The sequence below is a fragment of the Cupressus sempervirens genome, chromosome 8, assembly GCF_028749045.1.
Source record: "Cupressus sempervirens isolate cs-2001-9-10 chromosome 8, ASM2874904v1, whole genome shotgun sequence".
NCBI classification, from domain to species: domain Eukaryota; kingdom Viridiplantae; phylum Streptophyta; class Pinopsida; order Cupressales; family Cupressaceae; genus Cupressus; species Cupressus sempervirens.
In genome coordinates, this window is record NC_143125.1 from 729,243,717 (window position 1) to 729,271,542 (window position 27,826).

Below are 27,826 nucleotides of genomic sequence, written 5' to 3' on the forward strand. Positions count from 1 at the left end.
TATTTCTAGCTACCACTGTGTGAATGAGGCTATCCTTACCCTTTTCACAACCTCACACCACTTCCCTTTAACTGCTAAGTCTGACCTGCAATGCTGTGATCTCTTATCTTTTTCTTTGTTGTTGGTTCGTAGCTATCAACCATTTTATATTACTAACTGCCCCGACTGAGCGATAACCCTTCGTTTAACCATTTTGCCTCTTCGCGGTGGCTTAGGGCTTAACACCTTTTACACATGCGACGATGTGAAGACTAAGATAATGGCCTTGTCGCTTCATCACAATCGCTAGACATGCTATTCATCTTAACCGCGCGATGTTGGGCTTAAAACCTTTTATGACTATTACTTTACTTCGCAACATCATGACTTCAAAAATCAACAAGCAATGAAACCATGCGATGATGCGCTATGCAATTCTAACTGTAACACTTTCTTTATTCACAAAGTCACAACATTATTTCTTAACCATAGTTAGTGACCCACGAAGATGTGGCCATGAGTATTTCGCTCTTTTGCAACTCTGAACTTGAGTTAACACAAATCCCTTGTGATGTTGCGATGGCCTAAACCTTTAACCTGCATGGTTACATTCCGCAACATCGCAACTCAAACTATCACTACATCACAAACTTTGTGACAATGCGACTAAGCATTTCTACTAACTGTAGATGTCTCTCGCGATTTCGCAACCGTCAATCTTTCTTCATAACTCAGCCTTGCGAGCATGCAAAATGATCTTCCTTAACTGCTTCATTAATCGCTGCTTTGCAACTCATAACTGCAACCGTCAATATTTCTTCATAACTCAGCCTTGCGAGCATGCAAAATGATCTTCCTTAACTGCTTCACTAATCGCTGCTTTGCAACTCATAACTGCAGTTTTAATTTTACCCCTGCAATGCTGCAATCACCAGTTAACTTGACAGTCTTTCCTATTGTCCCTGCTTCGCAACTCAAAGACTCAACTTGATATGTAACCATGCGACGATGCATTTCTAAGCCTTCGCAGCATTGCCACCTTGACCTTTGGTTATCTTTAATCCCCCGCAAGCATGCGATACCCATTCAATGTTAACTGCTTATCCTTATTTGCATCATCACAACTTATATCTTAGGGTTATGTTTGAAGCTTGCGATCATGCAATGGTCTAAAACTTTAACTTCATTGTCACTTATTGCTTCATTGCAACTTAAGATGCCTTTAGTTTTTAATTACGCGCGACCCTACGATTAGCATCTTGTTACCCTTTTGCAGCTTGAAATGCCTTAAGCCAGAAAAATGATGCGATCACTTGATCTCCCTTTGATCACTGCTTCGCACCTTCAATTTGAAAGTTAACCTTAATTGCTGCGACATCGGGCTGACCGCGTTGATGACTTGCTTCACATGGTCGCACCATCCAACACAGTTAAAGATCATGATAGTGCAACGTTGCGCTTTACCAGATTTCGCAACATGGCAACTTAGGAGACTTAAGAGATATAAGATCTTAATTAAAGCAAATCAATTTCAAATGAACTCCATCGAAATACAGGATAAAACAATTTGCCCTAGGGTTTTTCATGAGAGATAACAAAAATTTGGAAACCTTAAGCAGTTTAAAAACAAAACCTTCTTGATTTTCGCAGCATGTAACAAATTTTTTGATGGGTGAAAAATTTGGCCAACACTTCCCTCAGCAAAATGACAGATATAAAGCATTAACAGACAATATTCTAAGTAACTGTAGCATCTCCTCCATACAGTTGTCATGAGCTAGCCAAAAAGCTCTAAAAATAACATGCAAGGGTCAAAGTTCTTTACAAATCAAATCTAAGAGGACATGAACACCACATGACTTGCACGTATGAAATGCATATGGTTCTTTTCCAATTGTACATCTCACTTCTCTTCCACATTCAGTGGCATAAAGAAAATCATATTATCTTGCAAGATTGCCACTACCAAGAAATTGAGTGCATAAATTTTTTTAGACAAATTCCTCTCTAATGAGAAGGCAAAAAAATCTTTGCTGAATTACTCAACTTTTGGTACAAAAATATCCAACAGCCCTTTAGCCCAATGTTAGCTTGAGTCGTCACAGTTTAATGAAGACAGGTCTTCTCACATACAGAAAATGCTTCCTTCTGGGATAAAAAATTGACAGAAGGGACAAAAATTTCCATGGTTTGTGGACGTTATAACATCCAAGGATCAATCTCTAAAACTCTATCACTCTATGATGGTGAAAACTGCTTTGAATCGTTCTTCAAAATGCTATGTATACAATATTGAATTTTGTATCTTTTGCTGTTGTATCTGGGGTTGGAGCTCCTAATTAGTAATCTCTCAACTCTTCACACTTTCTATTGTAATACCTATTGAAATAATTTTTGTATGCTGCTATGACCATTTTTCTTGTTTACAGGTTACCCATACCTTAACAAGGATTCTGTACAATGTAATGTAGCTCTTATACTATGCAATATATGTTCTTGTTTATCAGAAAAAGACAGACTCTTATTAATCTGAAAACCCATTTAGCCCAAAGCAATTTTGGCTTGAAATAGGAAAAATCTGGTAATGACAAAATTTTGGCTTGGAAAAGGTAAGAATCACGCTGAAGGTGATGGATCATGGCACTAAATTTACATTCCTTTAAATGCCAGAGATTTTAAAAGTTATTTGAACAATTTCATCATATGCACTTTGTGTTCTGGCAATTCCTATTCACACAGCGAGAACACCTTTTTGTACCTGTCACATCTGCATCTTTGTTTTTTTGGTAGTTACAACTGATTCTTGAAATGAGTTGGAAATGCTTGGATTTTGATCATTGAGAACTGAGTGAGATAGAAATGCTCTCTTTTGAAGCAATCATAACTTTAATGATTTTGAGTGCTCCATTTTTTAGCATTGAAAACTTGAAACTAGTTATGGATTTGACTTTTTGGAGCATTTCTAGCTAAATGGTTATGCATGCTCATTTTCTTAGCATTGGAAATCTTAAAAGTGGTTATTGGTTTGACCTTTTTGAGCATAGAGGTTTGGATTTTGACTTTCTTGAGCATTTCCAAGAAATGGTTATCATTGCCTATTTCTTGAGCATTCAAAACCTCTTAAGTTATGAGTGCTTTCTTTTGGAACATCTCAAACTTAAAACCGGTTATGATTTTAAGTTATGAATGCTCAACTTCTGAGCATTAGAAACCAATAACTAATTTTGAGTTGTGAGTGCTCATTTTTTAAGCACTAAACTAAAAACCAATTTGGTTTTGATTGCTCAGATTTTTATCATCTTCACCCCTTTTTGGTTGTGTATGCTCAATTTATAAGCATTTGTAACTCCTTTAGTTAGAATTTTTAAGATTTTGAGGTTTTTTAAATAAGAGAGAGCAACTTGAGGAGTTATCCACCGTTTTTCATCAAAAGTAGGCTCGTTTTAAAGGTATAATAAAGAGGAATAGAAAAATAATTAAAACTATTCCAAGAAAAATAATCACGCTGAAGGCGTCTCGTATATGAAAAGGCCAACCTGACTTTGCAAATCAATGGTTCACAACAAAGGAGGGGCGTGCAAGACGATTGAAAACTCATGCATCGTTAGATTTCACAGTCATCATGTTCATTTGTTCTTTCGTGCTTATAAACCATGCTATGACAAGTCTTGCAATTGGGTGGAATCCATTACCGAGAAGCTGAAGCGCCCGAGGTGGTATGCTGCAATCCAGATTTTACCTGAGGATTAGATCGTCATCGTGGGAGGCCGCATGTCATAGAGCCATGAGTTTCTCCCCAAGAAAACTCTTGACTATTTCCTTTGGCAAATGATTATACAGGGCAAGAAGAACAATCTATACTCGTTTGTGCATATTGCTTTTGATGGAAATCTGCTTATGTTCACTAATAACGAGTCCATTCTAATCCACTACAAGACCAATGCCGAGATCAAATGTTTTCCCAGTAGGGGTTCGAGAAATTATTGAGATTGGGCTCTTCTATCATGTTACTAGCTGAGAGGAAAATTTTGCAAATGTGGAGATTATGATCTGCGGAGGAACGTCATTGGGGAACTTCAACAAGGCTGAAAGGAAGGTGTACAACAAGGGTTTGAACAACTACAAGAGAATTGAGATCAGTTTAGAGATGTGGCAGACGGAGGAAATGCCTGGGCCTAGATTAATGGTGGACATGTTCATTCTTCCCTTGGATGAAATTGTTCTAATCAATGACATTGAATTATGCACCTAAAATGAACCAAGTTTAGTTCAAGACAAATGAAACCAAGATGCATAAAAACTCTTATTCCTTCACTGCTAAATATGTTACTTTTTAGCTTTATTTTATTGTTTTTGGTAGCAACAAAATAACCTTGTGAGAGATCCTAAAGTCGAAAGTGTGCTAGTTGTGTTGCATTTAGTTTCTCAATTCCATTTAGTTTTTAAATTTTGTTATCGAAGATGGTGGATGAATACCTAATTTTCACCAATGCAAATAGTGATTGATGGAATTGTTTTTAAGTTTTGAAAGGAAGAATTACCTTGGCTTTAATTTCAATGAACAATAACAAGTTATATAATATAATATAACGTAACTATTGCATATTAAAATTCAAATAAGGCTACATTGAACTTAAAATATATATTAAAGATTAGATCAGTCTCATTATATGATGGACAAATATGATATGTCTAATCCTTTTTATTACTTAAAATTAAAGAACATACTTGTATTTACATTGGTCATAGCTTGCATTATTAAAAATTATTAATATCAAAGAAAAAATTAAGGAAGCTATGGTTATTATGGTAGATTCAACTTATTCTCTTGAAGATTCAACTTATTCTCTTGAAGAAGTGTCATGTCTTGTTCGTTTTGTGTGGAATAAGAGTTCATCGATTTTCTGTTCTTGTATTCTTTCTATAATGTATAAATATATTTCTTCAGTAAAATGAAAGAATGGATTGCTCTTGGATTCATTCTCCATCTCCATGGCTATCATTTTCCATATCTCAGTTTTTGTGTTCATCTTCATCTTTATTTGCTTGCAATTCTACCCCCCCCCTCTCTTTTTAGCTCTATTGCTCCCATTATCTACATCCCTCACTATCGTATACATAACATGAGCATTTTAGTTTTGGAACTCGCTCAAAACAGGGCATTCAATGATATTAAAAACAATAAAATTTTCTTGTTATATGCAAAATGAATCATTCCATTGTATTGAGAAGACATTATAAGCACAAGTTCTTTTGATTAAAGAATCAATTGCAAACATGGGTAAAGATGGTAGGGAAAAAAATTATTGTGGTAGCTTTAGCTGATGAACGTACTTGCTCGAGTTGGAACCGACTATATTGTGGGCATTGCTGAAAGTTATTTACTAGATTTCCTAAGCTTCTAAAAGTTGTTTGACTGTGTACAACAAGTTTTGCATGAAACCCAACACAATACTTTAGGAGACTCAAAAATCTTACCAAAATTGTCATTTCATTGAATGCATCAAAGTTTATTTTTTCTTTTTGTAAAAGTATCTTTTTTCTTTCTTTTTTTAAAATTGTGCACAGTACATAAAAAGTGAAAGAACTCAATTAGAAGAGGTCTGCCAGAATTTGCAGTCAACACATAACATGTTGTAGGAAAATGACCATAAAAAAACATGACATTCAATGACAAATTATAAATTCTTGTGGTAATGAAAAAAGATGATCCAAATTAATTTGATCATCTTGCAACCCTTCTAGATCTCATTCAACTGTTGATGATGATAATCGACCGGAGGTGCGATATGTGCAAAGCATCACAAGGAAATGTACTTTATATTAATGAATGTGCATCCTTGTTGATGTCAAGTGGTGCTCGTTAGATTGACTCAAATTCTGATTTATGGATGGTTAAGTTCTATGTCATTCAAATAAGAATATAGCAACTTTTGTGATGACTTAGTCAAATGATTTCACTTGCACCAAATAATGTAAAATTTGTGAAGTGAAAATCATAACTATAAAATTGATATGATCATTGTACAATACATTCACTTGTCTATAATTAGTGAAAAACTTTGTTCCATTTAAGGCTCCATCCATATTATTTTAGTTTGTATTTATTTATGTTGTATTTCTATACATACGTTTTATTAAACAACTTATAATTAATAATTGATTCATTTTATATGTAATTAAAAAAACATTGCAAATTTATTTCTATTTTATCATTTAAAAAATGAAAAATAATAATTTAGAGATGTAATATTATGTATGAAGTAAATTTACATTTTGTTATTTGATATTACTATTAAATATTTATCTAAAATATACAAAATAAAATACATATGTCAATGTCCCAAACAACATATTTTTGGTGTACCCATTGCACATTAAAGTGTACTTGCTAGTTTTAATTATTTATTAAAAATTAAAGATTGTGGCATATATTTTGGTGGAAAAATTAAAATCTCCCAAAATTCTGAAATTTGGATCTATAGGATACATGGCAACGACTGGCTCTGACTGGGGACAAAGACAGTGAAGGATGTGGGAGGAATCCAAAATGTAATGTCCCTGGTTAATCTGGATTTCTTCTTCTTATTTAAATAGTCATTTTACAATGAATTGATGAATATGTCTTCTCATTTGAATCTGTATATGTATGATGTTGATTGGATTTGGACTTGAAAAGATTTCATTTTATTTTTACCTTCATGTCTTTCCTTCTTGATACCACCAAATGTACCTTTGAGATTGTTGATTTAGCATGTTGAATGTGATAAATAAGGCTTGTCTGCCCGGATTTATTCTTCTGATTACGTTCAATCTTCTTTTACAGTTTCTACAAAAGATGATCCTCCTTTCCTTTCACAAGGAATGGTGTTGTCAGTTGTTTTCTTCAGACCTTATTATTACTAACTTGCTATTTATGAATTTCTCTATACATAATCCTTATCTGGTGGGAATAATTTAGTTCCCTTATCTGTGGGTTGTTCCATACTCTCCAACGTCTCTTCCTTATCCAAAAAAAAAGATAATTAATAATTACTGGTCTGTTACTGTTTGGTGAAATGCCCAGTATTGGTGATTAAATACGTTGAACGAATCCATTGTGCTTTAAACTGTGATCAGTAATTGATATTATTTGGCTACGTTTTAATGATATTAATTTCCTGAGATGAATCGGATGCTCAGTTTGCTGAGACTTGGCTAGATTTATTTCCTATTTGTCAAATGCAATATCTTCAGTCTGTGTGAAACCTTCAATCTGTGCATGTCTGTTTGTAATACCCTGCGATGATATTTATTTCCCCTAAATGAATTCCTCTACACTCTTATCCGAGTTCTTTCTCTATTGTCTTAAGCTTGACCCATTATTATCATGACTAAGAAAATTGCAGTCATGTATAACTTATCGCTTGTTTGAAGCTCCAAGGTATTCATTGATCATTGAGTTGTTTCGTGTTAGGTATGCCTGTGATTGTTTTTCTGATCTGTATGTCTAGCTCGGCTGTCGTAATGGACAATTATCGTTTGCCTGCTTCTATCTCACTCCTTTGTAATGTCTCTGTTTGAACCCGTGACTAGCGTACACAGTTCTATTATCCTTGTGATTTCTTAGGTGCCTGTTCCTTCCAGTCGATTGTCTCCAGAATGTGTGCCCGAACTTGTAAGCCCTATTTCTTTCCTTGATGCTCGTTTCTTATCTGCTTCCCCTGTGAATTGATAATCTCTTCTATGACTGGCCATTCTTCCTACGCAGATAAAATGTGCTATGCCGATAAGTGAAATAATTTATATCCCCTTCCATTCCCCACATCTGCATTGCTTCCGATCATTCTTTTATATCCTGAAATGATTCATTCTATTTGTAACTAATGAGTCACAACTCCTCCAGGCGCCTTCTTAATACAAACGCTGATTAGCTTTCCTCATCATTTATTAGTTGTGTATCATGTAAAACATTATTGCTAATACTTTGTATTCTCATTTGGAAATTGGTTGATGGTATAAGCATTAGAATGTATTGTCAAATATTCCTAGTGAATTGGTGTGCAGATTATGTGATAATAGGGATCAATCTTTGCCATCAATGGTATACATATCTGAGCTGCATGAAAATATCAATGGTTCTAATTATTGTCGTGTCTTATTTCCCTTGTGGATATACAGCTAGAGGTATAAGTGTCTAACAATATTCTTTGTTCTAAATTTTAAATATAATATCTTTATTTCTCTGACCATGTTGGTGCTATTCATTTGACTAATTATTTAATTATCTGTTTTTATAGAATTGCTCTTATTATAATATTCTATGTTATAATATAATAATATTTTATCTTAAAGTTATATATTATATTATTATACTATTTATTTTTAACATGTTTTCTTATTTATTATATTAACGCTACAATTAATTTAATAATAAATTATAATATAATTTATTATTAAATCAACTTCTTATTTTGTTCATTATTATTAAATTCTAAGGGCAAAATAGGGGACATGACACAAAAGCCATAAAATAATCAGTGTGTTACCTGGAGGTTTATAGAGTCACAAGGAAACAAACAAAGGAGACAACTTAGGGATTAACTGGAGAAACTTAAGAAGGCCAAAAATAGGGCACACAACAAAAACCACAGCTATTTGCAGTATGTACAAGGTAGGTTCCCCTATCCCATGTAGCTCTAGAATGATCATACAAACCCACTCACTGGTTGCGAAAAGTAGGTGCCTGTTCGGAAAAGAAATGTGCAAATGTGCATCACTTGCAAGCTCATTAGGTTGATGACATTGGCATACTCAAGATGGAAAATATTGTTGACCAATGAACCTAATATCCAACTTTCATCATAACGCTGAGTACTCTAGGATCATTGAGACATCATCTTCAAAATTATTGGCTATTATTGTGGGCACCTACTTAGGTACTCCAGTACCCTCTGCACGAAGACCTTTTTGATTGTTCGGCTTCTTAGAAATCAATCCATGGATTGGGCACCCTTCATACAATTTATGATGTAAGGAGATCTGTGTAGTATCAACCATTGAAGCTTGTTATTGAAGACCAGTTTGAGAATCGTTTTTGGACACATTCTTCTGAAAACAATGGATTGAAGTAGATTCTTTTTCCAAATAATAAATCACCATCTGGAGCTTTAGAACACCAACCCAAAATTTGAACATCATGATACTTACCTTCACCTAACTCTATTAGATCATTGATTTCCTCATTCCCGTTTTCATTATTAGTATAATTCCCATGGATATTCTCTGACAGAATTTTCTATTTGATCAAAAAACTTAAAAATAGGATTTCTCTAAATTTTAAATGCTTCATAAGACATTGCTTGAACTTCCATCACATTAGGGGCATTTGTTGATATATCCTCAAAGTTTTTATCATCATTATGCTCACAAATATCCGTAGAGTCATTTATATTTTCTTCACCCAATGTTTCTTCTTCTTCATAGTCTTCATGAAATGTGAAAGCGTCATATTCTAGTTGCATACATGACAAAGAATAGAAACTTGATGATTTGTCTTCTTTCCCCTGAACCTGAATTTTAGCCTCTATGTCAATTGTTTTTTTAATCATAATTTCATCAGTATCATCAAATGGAAAGATATCCATTTCTACAGGGAAAGGATATATCTGTGGAGACTGCCTTGTGGTTTTATCTCCTTCAGTAGTATCAGATGGTACAATAGATTGTAAAGCTTTGGCATCAGCACATTACTATCTTCTCTTATCAGTGAAGGATGAATGGGAAGATCATCTGCACATAGGAAGTCATCATCAGAAGAATTAAGACATCAAGTAGGAATAGAAACTACATGACATTCATCCTCTAAAATAATTTCTTTGCCATCACTTTCAAGTTTGGGCTGCATACAAGTGTCAAACATTTGATATCCCTTTCTGTAGTTCCTTATTTTTAAGTGGATGTAAGACTTCTTCTTGTTTATGATAATTATTGCTATTCCTGTGGCCTGTTTTGTTCCAATCTTCTTTTCCTAAATTCCTAGCTTTTTCTTGAGATCTTTTCCGCGACATACATCTTTATGAGCAGAAACTTCTTTATTATAATGATACTTGAAGACAATGAAAGATATTTTTCAAGCTTTGGATTGCAGGAGTCCTTATCAAGATTTTGTTCATCATCCAGAAAACAGTTGTTTTCCTCATCTTCTTTCTCTATCTCCTGTAACCTTTTAAGCAATGTAGGGTGCAGTTTGTGAAGATCAAGAAGCCTATTTCCACAGAAGCTTTTCAAAAACTCAACTTGTTTTGGATCATACGGATCTTGGTCTCTTCTCCAGAAAGCATAGGAGAGGAAGTATTATCATTGTGATCCATTAATGATTTAAGTGGAGGATTATGTAAAAAGAACGTGTTCTCCCCTTCATCTTTTTCTTCAATACTTCTCAAAGTTTGGAGCAGCAAAGGATGAATCTTTTCTGAAGAAAGCTTCAGGCCACCATAGAAACTTTTCAAGAAGTTGAGTTTTTCAGTATCAGTGAGAATCTTATTCTTTTGAGAAACAAGTGTAGGAGAGGCATTTCTATCATTCTCTATTGTTGATTCCAAATGCTCTTCATCTTTGCATGTGTAACTTCTTTTTCATAAAGATTCCTTATCATGTGCAAAGAAATGATTCTTTCCCCAATCTCTTTGCTTGATCTCTCACAAAACTTGAAGCAACCTAGAGTGAATTTTATGAGGAGAAAATCACATGCCACCATAGAAGCTCTTCAAGAATTTGACCTGTATGGGCTCATCAGGAACCTGCTTCTTTTGACACCCAAAGACTTCATCATCACCATCTGTATCACTGTCACTTTCCAATTTTACTTTGTACCAAACCATGGTTCTGAATTTAGACATTCAGCTAGAGTCGCCAACCTTCATGTGATAAAGGTACTTTGCAATCTTTGAGGAGTGATATTACTGGTACTTTGTTCTCCCCAATAGAGTTGCCAAAAATCTGTTGGTAAATAGACTCATCACTGTAAAATTACCTCTGTAAAATTACCTCTGAAACGGACCATGTTCGCCTTGTGAACAGTGACCAACTGTGCCAACAGCTGGACACAGTTGGAGAGGCTGCAACTTATCACTATCAGATTGCAATCTTCCTTTGTGTTTGAGAGGGACAGCTCCCTTGTATGATGGGTACATTTGTATTTCTGTGTGCTTTTCACCTCAACGTACAAAAAAGATGCAAAGTCATCTAACAGAAATCGATGGAAGAATCCCCAAAAGTAGACATACAGATACCATATGAGGTTCCCAAAGTATAACTACTTACAAAGGGGATTAAGTACAAGATATAATGGATACGTGAAATCAATGACAAGAAGAAAACATATTTCCACATACGAGGAAACTTGTAACTTCAATAAAGATGCCAAGGGATGAACATGCTTCATCTTTTACATATACCCAAAGTAGTCAAAGGAATTATCAATTTAACATACGAGAAATTTATAAGTTGATAATAATAACTGCAAAATACATCTAAGACATGCAAATTAAATGCATGCATGGTTATTCTTTTGAAAATATGCAAGTTCAAAACCTTCGAGTACAATAACAATAACTGCAAAACACATCTAAGACCTACAAATTAAATGCATTCATGGTTATTCTTTTGAAAATATACAAGTTCAAAACCTTCGAGTACAAGATATGATTATCAAGTGCTCCACAAAATTTTGCAGAGGAGAAGCTTAGTTGCCGATTTGTGACACGAATCCGATTCGAGCATGTGAATTGGATCCGTGGATTCGGGATTTTATTTTTTCCCCAATTATGATTCGTGGAGGATTTGTGCATATATATATATATGCATTATATATACTAAAAAATAAGAGAAATATACATAATTCTAAAACTAAATCATTTCATAGTATGAATCTATGATTCTAGTATGCATCTATGAATCTAGTATACTTGATCAATGACATTGATAATTAATCTATATTCACGATTATAAACAAAATCAACACATTCACATTGAATTACTAAAAGTGAAAGTTTGTAACATTCAAAATATAGATCATTAAACTTAAAGTTTGTAACATGATTTACTTCAAACTAGCACTTTACTTCAAACTAGCAAGTATGAGAGAACAAAATGAGAGAGCAAAATAGAGAGTAAATGAACTTGCATTGTGATTTAGAGGGTCGTTTTTAGGGTTTAGGGCCTTTAGGGAAAAAAAAAAACATTAAAAAATGAAGTTGGGCCCACTTTTTTGCTTCTTTATTTGGGCCTTGCCACAGATTCGTGTGGATCCGCGCGTAGATCCTCGAGAATCTGGGTAGGATCCGTAATCCTGGGCCGCGGATCCTTATGGATCCACAGGCAGGATTATGGATCCTGCCCGGATCCTCACGGATCCATACGTGGATCTGGATCCAAATCGAACCCGAATCCGGATCCGAGTGTTTATGGACGAATCCGGTAACTAAGCTTTCTCCTTTGCAAAAAGTTCTCCCTCCCTTTACATAACAATTTTTGAATTTGCCTTGTATTTATAAGCTTTTTTTTGATAACTAACCTTTTTTGGGTTAGTTACTAACTTATTTTTGCGCAATTGGAAAAAGGTTATGAACTTTACTATTTTGTGCAAAAATTGTGAGTTTCCTGACTTAGGCCCAAAGTGACAAAGTCACTTTTTACAAACAAAATGAGGAAGTTGTTGGTTCCCAAAACCACAGATTGGAAATCCAAGAGCCTGCCACTTCTCCAATAGGACTTCTCAATCAGTTTTGGCCAACAAACGAGAATACTTCTCGATTCCCTTGCACTTTAGGCTCCGCTACACCTAGGCAGGTAAACCTTCACCTCAAACGCTGACTACCTGGTTCAAGGCTTTTTTTTATAGTGAATTTAAGCTTTGGAGTTCTTCGGCTGGCAAAGTGCTTGAACTCGATCAAAATAGGATTGAATGTTGAATGTTTGAATTGTATAATATTTGTAAATAATGGATTTGATGCTTGTAGGAAGGAAGTTATAAATTTTCTGACTTCAATAATAGAAAGACTAGTGTCTGCTCATCCAGGCAATAGAGTCAACTTCAGTGAATTTTCATGTACAACTTTATAATGTTCTATGCACTTATATTGCCAACAATTAAATAATCCAGATGTGACAGATTAAACATATATGCAATCTTAAATTAGTCAAGATTGAACTTTAACTCCTCTGGCAGGGAGACAAACTGGACACAGATATGGAAACAATTATATATTTCACTATATCTATGATGATCGAATTTAAAATGCTAAATGACCAGGTTCACTTATCCGACATTTAAATTGTATACAAAATTCTAAAAAATAATTACAAAGGACAATTCATTTGCAGTTTAAATCTCCATGCCATTTAAAAATAAACAAAAGACATTTTATTTTATTATAAAAATAAAATAATAGAATTTATATTACAAAGTCATAATGTTGCTCCTTATTCCTCCATACAATAAATGTTTTTGTTCTTATAAAAGATGTCGAATATGTCTTTTTTTTTTTGAAAAATTATATAAGTTTTATATCTTATCCTTTGTAAGATACGACTTTTCAAACTAAAATTCATGTCCCAAATCAGTATTCTCTAAGTTATATCAGCACGTCTTCAGTCATATTATTATTTTAATAAATTTAATTTACTTTAGATTAGTGATGATTTGAATAAGGTATTCATTGGTTTGTAATTCCATTTATCTTTGCGGGCCTTAACTTCCTTATTTGTCCTTGAAGCGGTATGTCAAGCTGCTCTCGATGCCATATACTCTGTTAATTATGTAGCAGCATGCACAAGTATAGTTTGTTGCATTGTCCTCATGGCTTCATGTATTAAAACCTTGCTCGATATTGTAAATTATTACAGTTTTGTGTTATCTCTAGCAAGGCTCCGTTCACGAGTCTACTTCATTCATCCGATGACTCCTTTGTCCCCAATGCACACAGACATCAAGACGAGGCTTATTGCATTCGGTGTCAATGTCTTCCACAAGCGATGCAAACTTCTAGCCGAGCGTATGAGTTAGATATCCACCATTGAGTTACAGATTCCAGTTGCTCCCGATGCGATAGGAAGATTTATTGATATTTGATGGGTGCAATTTTTGCATTCTGCCGCCTTTGACTCCATTGCATGAACACTCTGGAACATCTGACTCACTGTTAACATGGATGCCTATTGTCTTGACTCATTCATCTTGCACGATGGTCCCTGTTTGCTGCGAACTGTCTATTTCAAACATTATTTGATCTTCCCACTTCCATACTCGACGCCTCTCTGTATGATGTCGGCAATGACTTCATTTTTATTCGCTGATGGCTGCTTATTTGTCTATACTAATGGCTCGATTGCTTTGGAGACTGGCAGAGCACCTTATTCCGTGTGACTCCATGAATATCTCTATGCTGTGGTTTACTACACATGATAATTCCCACTTGTGCACAGTGCCATCAATTACTTGGAACAGTTACTTCTCCCTTTTCTCATACTCATGTATAAACTTATGTGCTCATTCTCCTCCATAGCAAGGCCCTCACTGGTATAAATTTTCAATCATTGTAACTGCAAGGATCTTCAGAAATTAAGTGTTGAGGATTTGAGTTGCCTGGAAACAATTATTCTTCACCACTGTTATATTCTGGAAATTATATCAGGAATATCTGATCTGGGGAAGCTGATAGACTTAAGCATTCTCACTGTCTGAAGCTTGAACATAAAATTTAGTGTTTTGAAGAATATCAAACTATTTATTGCAATGTCACTGTCTTTATCCAAATCTGGAAACACTGTTACTGAATGCTCAGGGCTAGATATGATGTTTTAGAGGATTACTAAATATGGAATGCAGGTGAAATTTTAGGATTTTATACAATGCTTTGTGATATGGTAAGGAAATCATTGAATATTGCTGACATACAAAGGAAGAGAGTTTCTCAACATGATCAGTTTTTTTTTTTCACTAAAGGTTTATTATCTTTTAAGGGCAAGGGAATCATGTCAGCATAATTGGAGTCTTAAAATTTGGCCTCCATCAGAAGCAATGATTTTCCAATCTAAACATGCCAAGGAAAATGTATATTGAGAACATCTGAAATCATGTTGCCATGTTGTTCTTTCTATTTCCTAGTAGTCTATCTTCCTTAAATTGAAGACTGTGTCTTGTCAAAGTATCAATATGTCCTCTTGTAATCATGAACAACTTGACCTCAAAGGAAATCTATGTTACAAATGTAAATGGTGGAAAATTTGAATGAATTAATCAGAGATCAAACTGATCTATATATACAAAGAGGAGAGTCGAATAGAATAGAAACATTCTATTCTAGACTATACTAAATATTAGAAACATTCTAATATTTACAAAGATATAATAAGATATAATAGTGAGCATTAAAAGGAAACATGAAGGTTATTTTAATACCCCCCCCTTAATGCTCAATCTATTTACTACACCAATAGATCCCCTGAATTTAACAAACTTGTCAGGACCAAGGGGTTTAGTGAAAATATCTGCTGATTGCTCTGAGGTAGGAACATAGCGTAACTGAATAGATCCATCTTCTACTAATTGTCGGATGTAATGGCAATGAAGCTCGATGTGCTTGGTTCGTTCATGAAACACTGGGTTCTTGGCAAGTTTGAGTACGCCCTGATTGTCTGAAAACAAAGAAGTCGGACCTACTTGAGGAATATGCATATCTGCAAGCATCTGCCAGAGCCAAACTGCTTCACAAGCTGCCTTGACAGCTCCTCTATATTCTGCTTTTGTAGAGGAGAGTGCATGTGCCTGTTGCTTCTTACTGGTCCAAGTAACTGCCGCAGATCCGATACTAAACACATAGCCAGAAGTAGATTTCCTATCATCAACTGAGCCGGCCCAATCGGAATCAGTGAATCCACTGAGCTGAGGAGTAGTACTCCTTGTGTAAAGAAGACCATAATTTGAAGTACCATGTACATAGCGTAACACACGTTTCGCTGCAATCCAATGATCAGTCTTGGGGTTTGTCATGAACCGTGAGATGTAGCTGACTGCAAAACTGAGATCAGGTCTAGTAGTAGTAAGGTAGATGAGACTACCTACTAGCTGCCTGAAGAGTGTTTCATCTACAGGAGGAGAAACAGATTGTGCGGACAATTTCAGACCAGTCTCCATAGGAGTGGAGGCAGATTTGCAATCCTGCATTCGAAACCTATCAAGCAAACTTCTGGCATACTTGGACTGAGACAAAAAAATGCTGTTGTCAGTCTGCCAAACCTCAATACCTAAACAATAATGAAGCAATCCGAGATCTGTCATATCAAAAGTTCTGCATAGATCCTATTTGATTTCTGAAGTCAAATGTTCTGAATTTCCAATAATGATCAAATCATCCACATAGACAACAAGAAAAAGAATATCATTACCAGAGTGTTTAATATACAGATTACTGTCTGACGGACTACGCTGAAATCCTTGAGTAACCAAGTAATGATCAATCTTTATGTACCAAGCCCTAGGGGCCTGTTTAAGACCATAGAGGGCCTTCTGGAGTCTACATACTTTGTGTTTTGAACCAGCAACCTTAAAACCTGGGGGCTGCGTCATGTAGACTTCTTCCTGTAATTCACCATTGAGAAAGGCGCTTTTCACATCCATCTGATGAACTTTCCAACCATACTGAGCTGCAATTGCAAGAAGAATGCGAATAGTGCTCATTTTGGCTATCGGTGCAAATGTCTCCTCATAATCAATGCCTTCGCGCTGGGTGAATCCTCGAGCAACAAGTCTAGCTTTGTATTTGTCCAAGGTACCATCTGCATGGTACTTGACCTTATAGACCCATTTACAGCTAATGGGTTTCTTCCCAGGAGGAAGATCTGAAAGAACCCAAGTGTGGTTCTTTTGAAGACTCTGAAGCTCAGAATCCATTGCTTGTTCCCATTCTGGAATTCCTTTGGCCTCTACATATATCTGGGGCTCAGGGATACTGTGGATGTTGGCCATAAGAGCTATATTAACTGTGTTGTGCTGAAGGCTCTTATTTCTGGAGGTTCTACCCTCAATGAGTTCATCAGGACGAAGATCACTAAGCGTTTGAGCCCACCATTTTGGCCGAAGAGTCGAGGAGCTAATATCAGATGCTGTCGGAATAGCTGGAGGAGAAGCAGGAGCAGGAGTTGTATTATCTGGAAGTGACTGAGGTGGTGTATCAGTAGCATCAGATGACTCATATAAAATAGAAGAACCTAAGTCAGAGATTGCTGAAGACTGAATCTCGGAATGTGGTGGGGAGTCAGAGAGCAGAAATGGTCCAAATTCCTCATCAAACACAACATCACGACTGAAGATTAAACGATCAGTATTTACATCAATCAGTCTGTAGGCCTTATGTGTGTGACTGTATCCTGTAAACATAAGTTTCTGGCTTTTGGAATCCAACTTAGTGTGTTTGGCATCAGGGATCCATACATATGCCAGAGAGCCAAAAACTTTCAAATGCTTGATCCTAGGTTTGCGACCAGACCAGGCTTCCTCAGGAGTCTTATGATTAACTGCAAGGGTGGGTGACTGGTTAAGAAGGTAGACAGCTGTGGATACTGCTTTTGTCCAATATTTTCTGGGAACATTTCTATGTTCTAGCATAGCCCTAGCCATTTCTGTGATGGTACGGTTTCGACGCTCTACAACACCATTTTGCTGAGGGGTGTGAGGTGTGGTGAACTGACGTCTAATGCCATGAGTAGTACAGAAGGCAGAGAAAGCAGAAGAACAGAATTCCCCCCCATTATCAGTCCTAAGAGTACGGATGGAGGAACCAGACTCTTTTTCTACTAGAGCTTTAAATTGCTGAAATACAAGAAAGGCATCTGATTTTTGCTTAAGAAAATATACCCACATTTTGCGACTGAAATCATCCACAAAGAGTAAAAAATACTTGTTCCCAGTAATAGAAGGAGTATTCATAGGACCACATACATCAGCATGGACTAGTTGGAGTACTCTGTATGCCCGCCATGTTTCACCATTCTTAAATGGTGTCCTATGTTGTTTCCTTGCTTGGCAAGCTCCGCAAACGCGATGGTTTTGGGTCTGAATATTAGGTAGGCCATGGACTAAATTATCTCGAGCAAGTTGTGCTAGATATTGAATGTTCAGATGACCGTATCGCTGATGCCAGAGACTGTTGAGAGCGGATGATTCGGCGATGAAGGCATGCTTAAGGGAATCGCCTGAATCTACAAGCCTATAAATACCATGATCCTCAAGACCGGAAGCAAGGGTAGTGCGAGAAGCACGATCAATAATCGAACACTTATTTCCACTGAAAACGACATCCAACTGAGGGGAGTGCTTTATAATCTGACTAACAGACAGAAGATTATGTTTCATGCCAGGAACATAACATACATTGAGAAACATGAGTTTTCTTCCTCCAGTCTGAATCTGAACATTGCCCTTGCCGACAATATTGTATTCTTCACCGCCTCCAAAGATTACTTAGTCAGAATAGGGAGTGAATTCAACAAACCAATCACGCCTATGAGTGAAATGCCGAGAGGCACCAGAATCGATGTACTAGGCAGAAGATTTCACATGATTTGTAGGTATGCTGGCCATAAAGGCATGGTAGATAGATTCTTTCTGCTTTGAGTGTTGGGTAGCATTGGCGTACTGTTTAATTGAGTCTGACTTCTGATGCTGCTGATACGGATGCTTATAATATGTGAATATTTCAAATGGCACAAACTTCGAGGTGAGAAAATGAAAGACCTGGAACAATTGGAGAAGTACTCAGAAAAGAGCTCAAAAAACCTAGAAATAAAGTGTTGTCGGAATTTAGATCCGCTGGATCGAAAATCGAGGCACAAAAAACGAGGCACCCACAAAAATCTGATGAAGACCCATTTGAGATTTCAAAAAAAACACCAAGAATATGTGATCAGAAAATTTTTGGAGGTCAAAAAACTAGGGTTTCGAGCAAAAACCTAGTCGGCAGCTTCGAAGGTCAGATTTGCAGGAAAAATGGCAGATATAGGCAGATTTTGGAACAAGCAGATTTGAGATAGACGGATCCAGGCAGATAAGGGCGGATTGAACACGTTTTCACTCACACAAAATGCCGAGTTGCAAAAAAACGGCGAGTTGCAGAAAAATGACGGTAGAAACCCGCGATTTGTAGAAGATCAGACGTGAGCCAAAGAAACCTGCGATTTAAAAAACGTGAACTCGGGATTTGCAGAATGAATTTCATATTTCTCAGAACAGAAACCCTAGACGGGTTGTAGAGAAAATGGCAGAAATAATTTCGAAATTTAGAGCAGATAATTTCGAAAGAAATTATAAACTATGCAAAACCATTTGAAGCAATAGCTTTGATACCATGTTACAAATGTAAATGGCGGAAAATTTGAATGAATTAATCAGAGATCAAACTGATCTATATATACAAAGAGGAGAGTCGAATAGAATAGAAACATTCTATTCTAGACTATATTAAATATTAGAAACACTCTAATATTTACAAAGATATAATAAGATACAATAGTGAGCATTAAAAGGAAACATGAAGGTTATTTTAATAATCTACCCCACTAGGATCTTTGCATAATCTTGAGAAGATGGTCTAAATGATACCATTATTCCTCTTATGCCTTGATCATCTTTTCTCTGAACATGGGGAACATTTATAAGGACCAAAACAACTTATGTGTTAATAATGCTTTGTTTTACCTATCCATGGTACTTTCCTCATAGGGTATATTAATGTAATATCCTCCCCTGATTTGAACTTTGACTTGCAGAAATTTAACTTAAGGAATATTGTCAAACACTTTGTATGCAAACTCATAAAGCTGATTTCCTCAATAAATTGCTTTCCAATGAGTAGATCTACGAACAACTATGAAGTGACATTAAAATGCATAATACACATCATAACATTTTCACAAACACTTGGCACACATTCAATAGTATATGAAAAATCTGGAAACTCTTTCAATCTGCTAATAAAGGGTGATTTTTAAATGTAGATGTGCACTTACAGCTGCCTTAAAGGCTGCAACAACTATTCAGACTTGTATTCAACAATTATTATGCAAAATATCAAAATTTGACAGAAGAAACTTGGAATTAGTTGCCGTAGTATTTTGCAGATGTAGTCGGCCAGCCCTCCAAACTTCTAATCAGCCGGAAAAACAAGTAAACTTGATACCAACACTGTTCACGCCGTACTGTAGCAAAATACTGTTCATGCCGACTGTAGCAAAATACTATTCATGCGGCACTATAGCAATAACTAACTCTAGATCTGCACCTCAAACCCTTGTAAATTTCTTCATGCAAACGCCCCAAATGAAACCCAGTGTGTTTCCTGAAATGAAAACACCCTTGATCCTCCTGACTGTGTCTTCCAACAGCGAAGAGAATGCTAGCAAAGAGGGATTCCGTCCTCCAAGCCCGATAATCAGATATCCAGCAACATAACATTAATCTTCATCCAAGCATACAAAAAAAAAGCTCTTCCATTTCTTTTATAGTGTTCTCACAAGAGCTCAATCCTTCGTTTTCTCAATGTGGGATAAAACATAACTCCTTTTATGTACCTTATGTCTCCAATGTGTTATAAAAATAAAGGGAACTCTTTTAATTTAAATATTTCCCACAACTATAGTCTATGCATTAATAAAGTTAAATATTTAAATTTAACTTTATAAAATGGCTTTATCAATGCATAACAAATCTTATCAATGAATAATAAGTCTTCCTGTCGATTTTAAACAATTACCATCGACATACCACTGTGACTAAATGTCCGGCCATGTCCAAGATGACTTACTATAAATAGTAAGTATGCCCAAAGTTGCCTCAAAACCCCTTAGAAAGACCTGCAACTGAAACTGTCTAGGCCAAATGGCCTCTAAGCCCCTTTAATGTCCTAGTTAGCCTACGGGACTGTGGGGAAATAGGCTAACGACAACATCATGCTATGAATGCTGGAAAGGGGACATTACAATTAAAACTTCTTTCATGAGTTTCACTTGGATAAGAAGTGTTCTGACAGAGCTCCCATCATGGTAGAAGTTTAGTTTCATTTTATATACTCTTTGCAATAGTGTACACCTATCAAGTGATAACCAATCCCAATCATTAACCACACCTTTTTTTCACTGGATCTACTTTCTCAGCTGTCTTTTTGGGATTATGAAATCAATCTCGTTGATGTAGATAATAATATTGTTCTTTATTGTTTTTGCATCAGTTCATTCAGTTTTCTTTTTGAGAAAGCGATCATAAACATATTCTATTACATTAATAGCCTTTTATGATTGGCTGAACTCAGTCCAAGTCTCTCAACAAATACACCTCCAGTTTTCTTTCTTTGAGCACCATTTATACAGTTTATGTTGGTCGTGATCTTGAAATCTTATCAAAAACTCTAGCATCACCATTTCAAAACTGCATACATCCCTCTTAATGATATAATTTCTTGGAACAACATGTAAGAAAAGTGGATATGTAGTATTATGGCATTCGAGTGGCATCCCAATTTGTGATGTGGATATCTGTCTTGCTGATCAGTCCAAACAAAGAATTGTAGATCTTTAGACTTCTTTAGCCAATGCCGATATTGAGGTTCTTTGAGGAATTCATCTGTGAACAAGTTACTGTCACCATTCATGACTCCTTAATCTGCAGGCACATTTGTAAGAGCATATTCCATGCTCATATGGAACAAAACTTTTTAAAAAAAAATGAACCCCTCCAAGCATTACATGTTTTGGCTATTCTTCACTTTTCTTCATGCATATCCAACAATTACTACATTTTGTCAGATATATTATACTTGTCCATTTTGTCAAATATTTTCTGCACATCCTCTATATTCTCCATTTAGGTGCCAGCATAAGAGAAAATGGAAGTTCAAACTTTGATGGGTGTTGATAGCCCCTGTGGGTATTTTCATTTACCATGCTGGAGTAACCTGCGATTGTCTTCAGGAGCATTTGGAACTACATTAATGTTGCAATAACCCTATTTTCTGCATGCTACACTATCCTTGTGTTTATGGGAACTCATTTCTTCAGGCATTTGCTTCAAGCATATCATTATCTGTACGTTATGTTTCTATCTGCAATAATTGTAATCTACCTAATCATATCCCAAGGCATTCTAATCATACCCGAAGGCATTCTGTAGAATAGATCACTATTTTGTGCATGCTTTGGTCGTCTTAATTTTTCTTAATTTTTCATACATGCCAAAAATTTAATGTTTCTAAAAGGCATTTTGTCAAACAAGTTGCTCCCATCTCCATGCTTCCACGGTTTGCATTGATGACTACAATTGTAACATTCCAAAGTTTCCCATTGTTCTGTGATGTGTGCTAGAAAGGTTTGTGGCTTTCAGTTACATGCATATTGCTTGCATCCTTTCAGCTACATGCATATCGCTTGCATCCTATTCTTTGATAGCTCTTTATGTTGTTGAGAGTCTTCATTTGATACAGGCATGAAGTGGTTCGGCAAGGAGTTTGGCTCTGGGCTAGCCAATTGCATTTAGTGCTTCATGGCTGAGAACTTTCTTGTGCATTCTCACGTGTAGTGCTTTAAAATATTCCATTTTGATGAAAGAGGACAGAATCACATTGAAGGTGATGGATCATGGCACTAAATTTTCATTCTTATATGCCGGAGACTTTTAAAAGTTCTTTGAACAATTTCATCATATGCAGTTTGTTTTCTGGCAATTCTTATTTGCACAGCGAGAACACCTTTCGTGTACCCAGTACATCCACATTGTTCTTTTTTTGGTAGTTACAACTGATTCTTGAAATGAGTTGGAAATGCTTGGATTTTGAGCATTCAGAACTGAGTGAGATAGAAATGCTCACTTTTGAAACAATCCTAACTCTAATGATTTTGAGTGCTCCATTTTTTAGCATTGAAAATTTGAAACCAGTTATGGATTTGACTTTTTCAAGCATTTCTAGCTAAATGGTTATGCATGCTCATTTTTTTAGCATTGGAAACTTAAAACTGGTAATTGGTTTGACCTTTTTGAGCATAGAGGTTTGGATCTTGACTTTCTTGAGCATTTCCAAGAAATGGTTATCATTGCTTATTTCCCGAGCATTCAAAACCTCTTAAGTTATGAGTGCTTTCTTTTGGAACAGCTCAAACTTAAAACTAGTTATGATTTTGACTTTTCAAAGCATCAATGCTTGATTTTAAAATATTCATAACCTCTATCCAAGTTATGGCTGCTCACAATTTGAGCATTAAAAAACACCTTCAAGTTATGAATGCTCACCATTTGAGCATTAGAAACCAATAACTAAATTTGAGTTGCGAGTGCTCATTTTTCAAGCACTCAAAACCAATTTGGTTTTGATTGCTCAAGTTTTTATCGTCTTCAACCCTTTTGGTTGTGTATGCTCAATTTATAAGCATTTCTAACTCCTTTCGTTAGAATTTTTAAGATTTTGAGCGTTTTAAACAAGAGAGAGCAACTTGAGGAGTTTTCCATCGTTTTTTCACAAAAGTAAGCTCATTTTAAAGGTATAATCAAGAGGAATAGTAAGATAATTAAATACTCCAAGAAAATAATTTTAATTATTTACTAAAAATTAAAGTTTGAGCCATATATTTTGGTGGAAAATTAAAATTTCCCAAAATTTTGAGATTTGGATTTACAGGATACAGGGCAACGATATAGAAGTTTTAAAGTAGAAATAAATGAAGGCTTCAAATAATACTATCCAATGAGAGAGGATGTGAAATCTTTTGTTAAGAACATTTGAATTTGAATTTGTTTAATTTCCACTAGACAAACATTACGAAAAATGGAACTGCACTTCATGAAAAAAAAAAAGGAAATGTGATTGGCTGTGCTGGGAAAGCTTGTCCAACGTGAAAACAGCTCTTCACTATTTTAGTTTATTGGCAGGAACTAATCATAACTTTGGGCACAGTAAATTAAATCACACTCAAAGTAGTAGAAAGCTATAAATAAATAAAATTATCTACATTAAATCCTATTATTAAATATTCAAAGTTGAAATTAATGAAGGGAAAATCCACATAATTTTTTTTTAATTAAATTAAAAGTTAAAAGCAATGAATGGAAAATCAGAACAAAAGAGATATATTATTAATTAAAAGTTTGTTAATCAAATAGAGGATTGAAAATGAAATCATTGGTTTCATTTCATATATCTTGAAACACTATAGCTCTGCAGTGGGTGAAGACAATTACGAGCAGAATGTAAAACTGTGTCCTCCACTTGCCTGCCTGCTTGTTGGTTAGGACCGGACCTGTATTTTGGCATAACAAGGTCGCCATTTATGTCAATGCTTTAGGTTCTATATTGGAATCTTTTATGTCATTCTTTGCTGTGTTCTGGAGAGTTTGAACATGACGTTAAGCCTTATTAGTTATTTGTACTATATTTTAAGCAGGTTGTGCACCTAATTTTTTTTAGTAGATATTGGCATAAGATGAGGGGCCATTTTGTTTTATCTACGTACAGAACAAGTTCATGGATGTGCTTGTCCTGGTTGATTATGTGGGAATGAGATATCCTTTTGCATTTCATCTGCATTTTTTCTTCAGTATGCAGATCCATCAAAATGTTTTAAAGATCATTGATGTTTGGTTTCTTTTATATTATTTTCAAAGCTTATTTTAATATATTTAATTATTCAAGACAGATATATACCTTCTGCGGTGTTTACTCAACCCCCGATTGCAACAGTTGGCCTCACTGAAGAACAGGTCAGTACTTTTCTGATTTTTATGTGGTGTGCACCCTCATTGGCATCTTTTGGAGCACTACAACATTGTTAAGGATAACAATAATATTTTAATTGAATGCATTTTTTTTCTTTACATGTTTATTTGCATCTTCAATTGCAGGCAGTACAACAATATGGTGATATTGATGTTTACACAACTGGATTCCGACCCATGAAAGCAACATTATCAGGACTTCCTGATCGATTTTTCATAAAATTGATTGTGTGTTCAGAAACAGACAAGGTTGTAGGAGTTCACATGTGCGGGGACGACACTCCTGAGATCTTACAGGTAATATTATACTCTTAATTCTAAAAAATGCGTATCTGGTTTCTGCCTTGCACACAATCTTTTGGCATAGAAATCTTGATTTTTTTCTGTGTTTAATTTTATTCATCTCTTAAACCAGGGTGTTGCAATAGCTGTGAAAGCTGGCTTAACAAAAGCAGATTTTGACGCCACAGTAGGAATTCATCCTACAGCAGCAGAAGAATTGGTAACCATGCGAAGTCCTAGTCGACGGATTCGTCAAAGTGATATTAATGCCGAGGTTTGTATCTCTGATCTTGCATGAATTTAAAGATTCACAAAACCTAGGCCTATTCTAAAGTCAAAACATGCATTAATTGAGTTTAAAAAGTAATAGCTTGCATGTGTTTTCTTTATATTATTGCAGAAGCAGAAGACACTTAAATGTAATATAGTTGGGGAAATCTTGGATATAAATATGGGCTTTACTAGTGAACCTTTAACTGTGCAGGTGGGTGGAATGGCCAAAGCTTCAACCTGAAGGACCTAAGTTGGGAGTTGTTATCAAACACTGGGGAGTCACAAAACTGTTGGTGTACTAAATTCTCAATGGGATCCGTGTTATTGAATATTACTGCTTTGTTCTTATCTACATCACCATTGAAAAGCTCCTCTCTTTGTGGTATTTTCCTTTCAAACATGCAATTATGTATCATTCTGAAATTCTTCAATGGCCAGGCTGAAATTACAATATAATTTACTGTTGGGCGTCAATGCTGCCTCCTTTACAATAATATGAAAAACCCACTCTTGGAAGTTGGGGCTCTAGTATTTAGAAACCCATTCTTAGAAGTCGGGGTTCTAGTATTTTAGGTACAATGAGAATCAATCGATTTGTCTAGTATTTAGGGTATGGTTGTGTTTTCTCTTCTGACAATACAACCAAGCTAGGTAGTCGCAGATTATGTTGTCATCTTATGAGATGACAGAATCGCTTTTGTTTGGCAATGTGATCACAGCAGTTTGAAGGATGGTTGTTGAATAAGCTGATCGTATTAATCCACTTGTAAATCATGTTTGTAAGCAATATTGGAGATTTACTGTTAAGGGTAACCCTGAACGAAGGCAGTTTTGGTTACAAACAAACAAATCAAATCACAACACAGAGGTTGACCGGTAGTGCAAATATTAAATGCAGGAGAAAGATTAATGATTTGAAATATTTGCTTGCCCGTGTGCTGGTGAGTATTTCCAGTAAGAAATATCTGTTGTAATTTGATGTCTTCAAAGTATAGAAAAATGCACTAGTGTTTGTACGCGTGATGAAAACGGTTTACCTCAATTATTTCATTGGCATAAGTCAGGCCACGGAATAAAATAATGAAATGATTATTTCATTGATTAAGAAGATATTTTATTTGTATAAAAATATTTAATCGTCAATTCATTTTATAAGATTTGGGATTAGTAGCAAACTCAATTTTGGCTTTTTTTCAAAAATAAATCTAATTTATTTTTTAGGGCGCACATTGTTAAAATTATTATTTTTTAACTGATTGTCTATAGTAAGCATTGTTGATTGTCTATAGTGAGCATTGTTAATGGTCAAATGGACCGCTGGTTTGGTAATGAAGTTCAAAAATTCTTAGAAACTAAGTAGGGATCTAGTCTTGTTTTGATATCTTAAGGGATATCATTGGGAATCATTCTTTGGACAAATTTGGTCGAATGGATAACCATTAATGTATATCTAAAATTACTGAAAAATCCACCATAAAATTTAAATAGGTAGTATTTTTTTTCCTAATAAGGAAGAAAGAGGAAAAATCAGAGTCCCTAATAAAAGGCTTCCTTTAACATGCATGTAGTTTTTTCTATGAAACTATTTCTTGATATAATAATGTTGACCTCAAATATTGTAGAAATTCATGAAATCAAATGTTGAATTTGGTAGCTGTGAGATAAATCCGTTACTTTTGATGCTCTTCATTTTGGTTTGTTGATTTTCTGTTGAAGTCATGATGGTGTTCTCTATTGCTTGTTTGAAGTTCTTTTGTGGCAGAAGAACTCCTTATATTATACGTCTTTGATGGCTTGTACTATTGTGCGTATCCCATGTGGTGACTTGGCATTGATGACATGACACCGTCTTGCTTCCTCACGAGTTTGTTTGTACTTTATGTATTGCTTTTGATGCATATCACTGTTGTTGTTGATTAACGGTTTAGTATGCAGCTCAACGGATGATATCTTTACTTCTGTGGATGATCTTTTGATGGTCCTGTAGTCTCATTTATTGTGGATACTAGTTGGCTTTGTAATTGGCATATGTTGCTTTACTTCATGTCTCACAGATGGAATAGAAAACCTCTCGTTGAATTCTTTGGGAGATGTTTTTGCTTATCGGGTGTACAAGAAAAACAATTTTTTGTCTAAGAATTTCTTGTAAAAAACAACAAACATCTTGGCATTTTTTACGAGATCGTGTATGTCATGAATCGACATTATTCTTACTACGTATAAGAAGAGATTGTTATACATATCTATTTGATTTATTATTATATAGTATTGAAGAGTTTGTATCGATCAAAAGCGGATTGACTAGAATCGACATTATTCTTACTACGTATAACATACATTTGATATATTATATAGTATTGAAGAGTTTGTATCGATCAACAGAGGATTGACTATCGTTTGAGATGCTTAGTATTTGGTATGTAGTATAATCTCTGAGATTCATCTTGTTTAATTGACAATGAGATTGAAGTCAATCACAAAGAGGAAAATTTTGTGTAT

At 35.3% G+C, this 27,826-nt stretch overlaps 1 protein-coding gene across 1 annotated transcript in view; it reads left to right on the forward strand.

Annotated features, from left to right (window-relative positions):
- The window catches only part of GR (glutathione reductase), a 61,772-nt gene extending 35,270 nt beyond the window's left edge, over nucleotides 1-26,502 (forward strand). The window contains exons 7-10 of the mRNA XM_089795154.1: nucleotides 24,694-24,757; nucleotides 24,899-25,069; nucleotides 25,188-25,328; nucleotides 25,539-26,502. Coding sequence (XP_089651280.1) covers nucleotides 24,694-24,757; nucleotides 24,899-25,069; nucleotides 25,188-25,328; nucleotides 25,539-25,568 — 406 coding nt within the window. The 3' untranslated portion in view covers nucleotides 25,569-26,502. The remainder of the gene's footprint in view (nucleotides 1-24,693; nucleotides 24,758-24,898; nucleotides 25,070-25,187; nucleotides 25,329-25,538) is intronic.
- The last annotated feature ends 1,324 nt before the right edge of the window (nucleotides 26,503-27,826 follow it).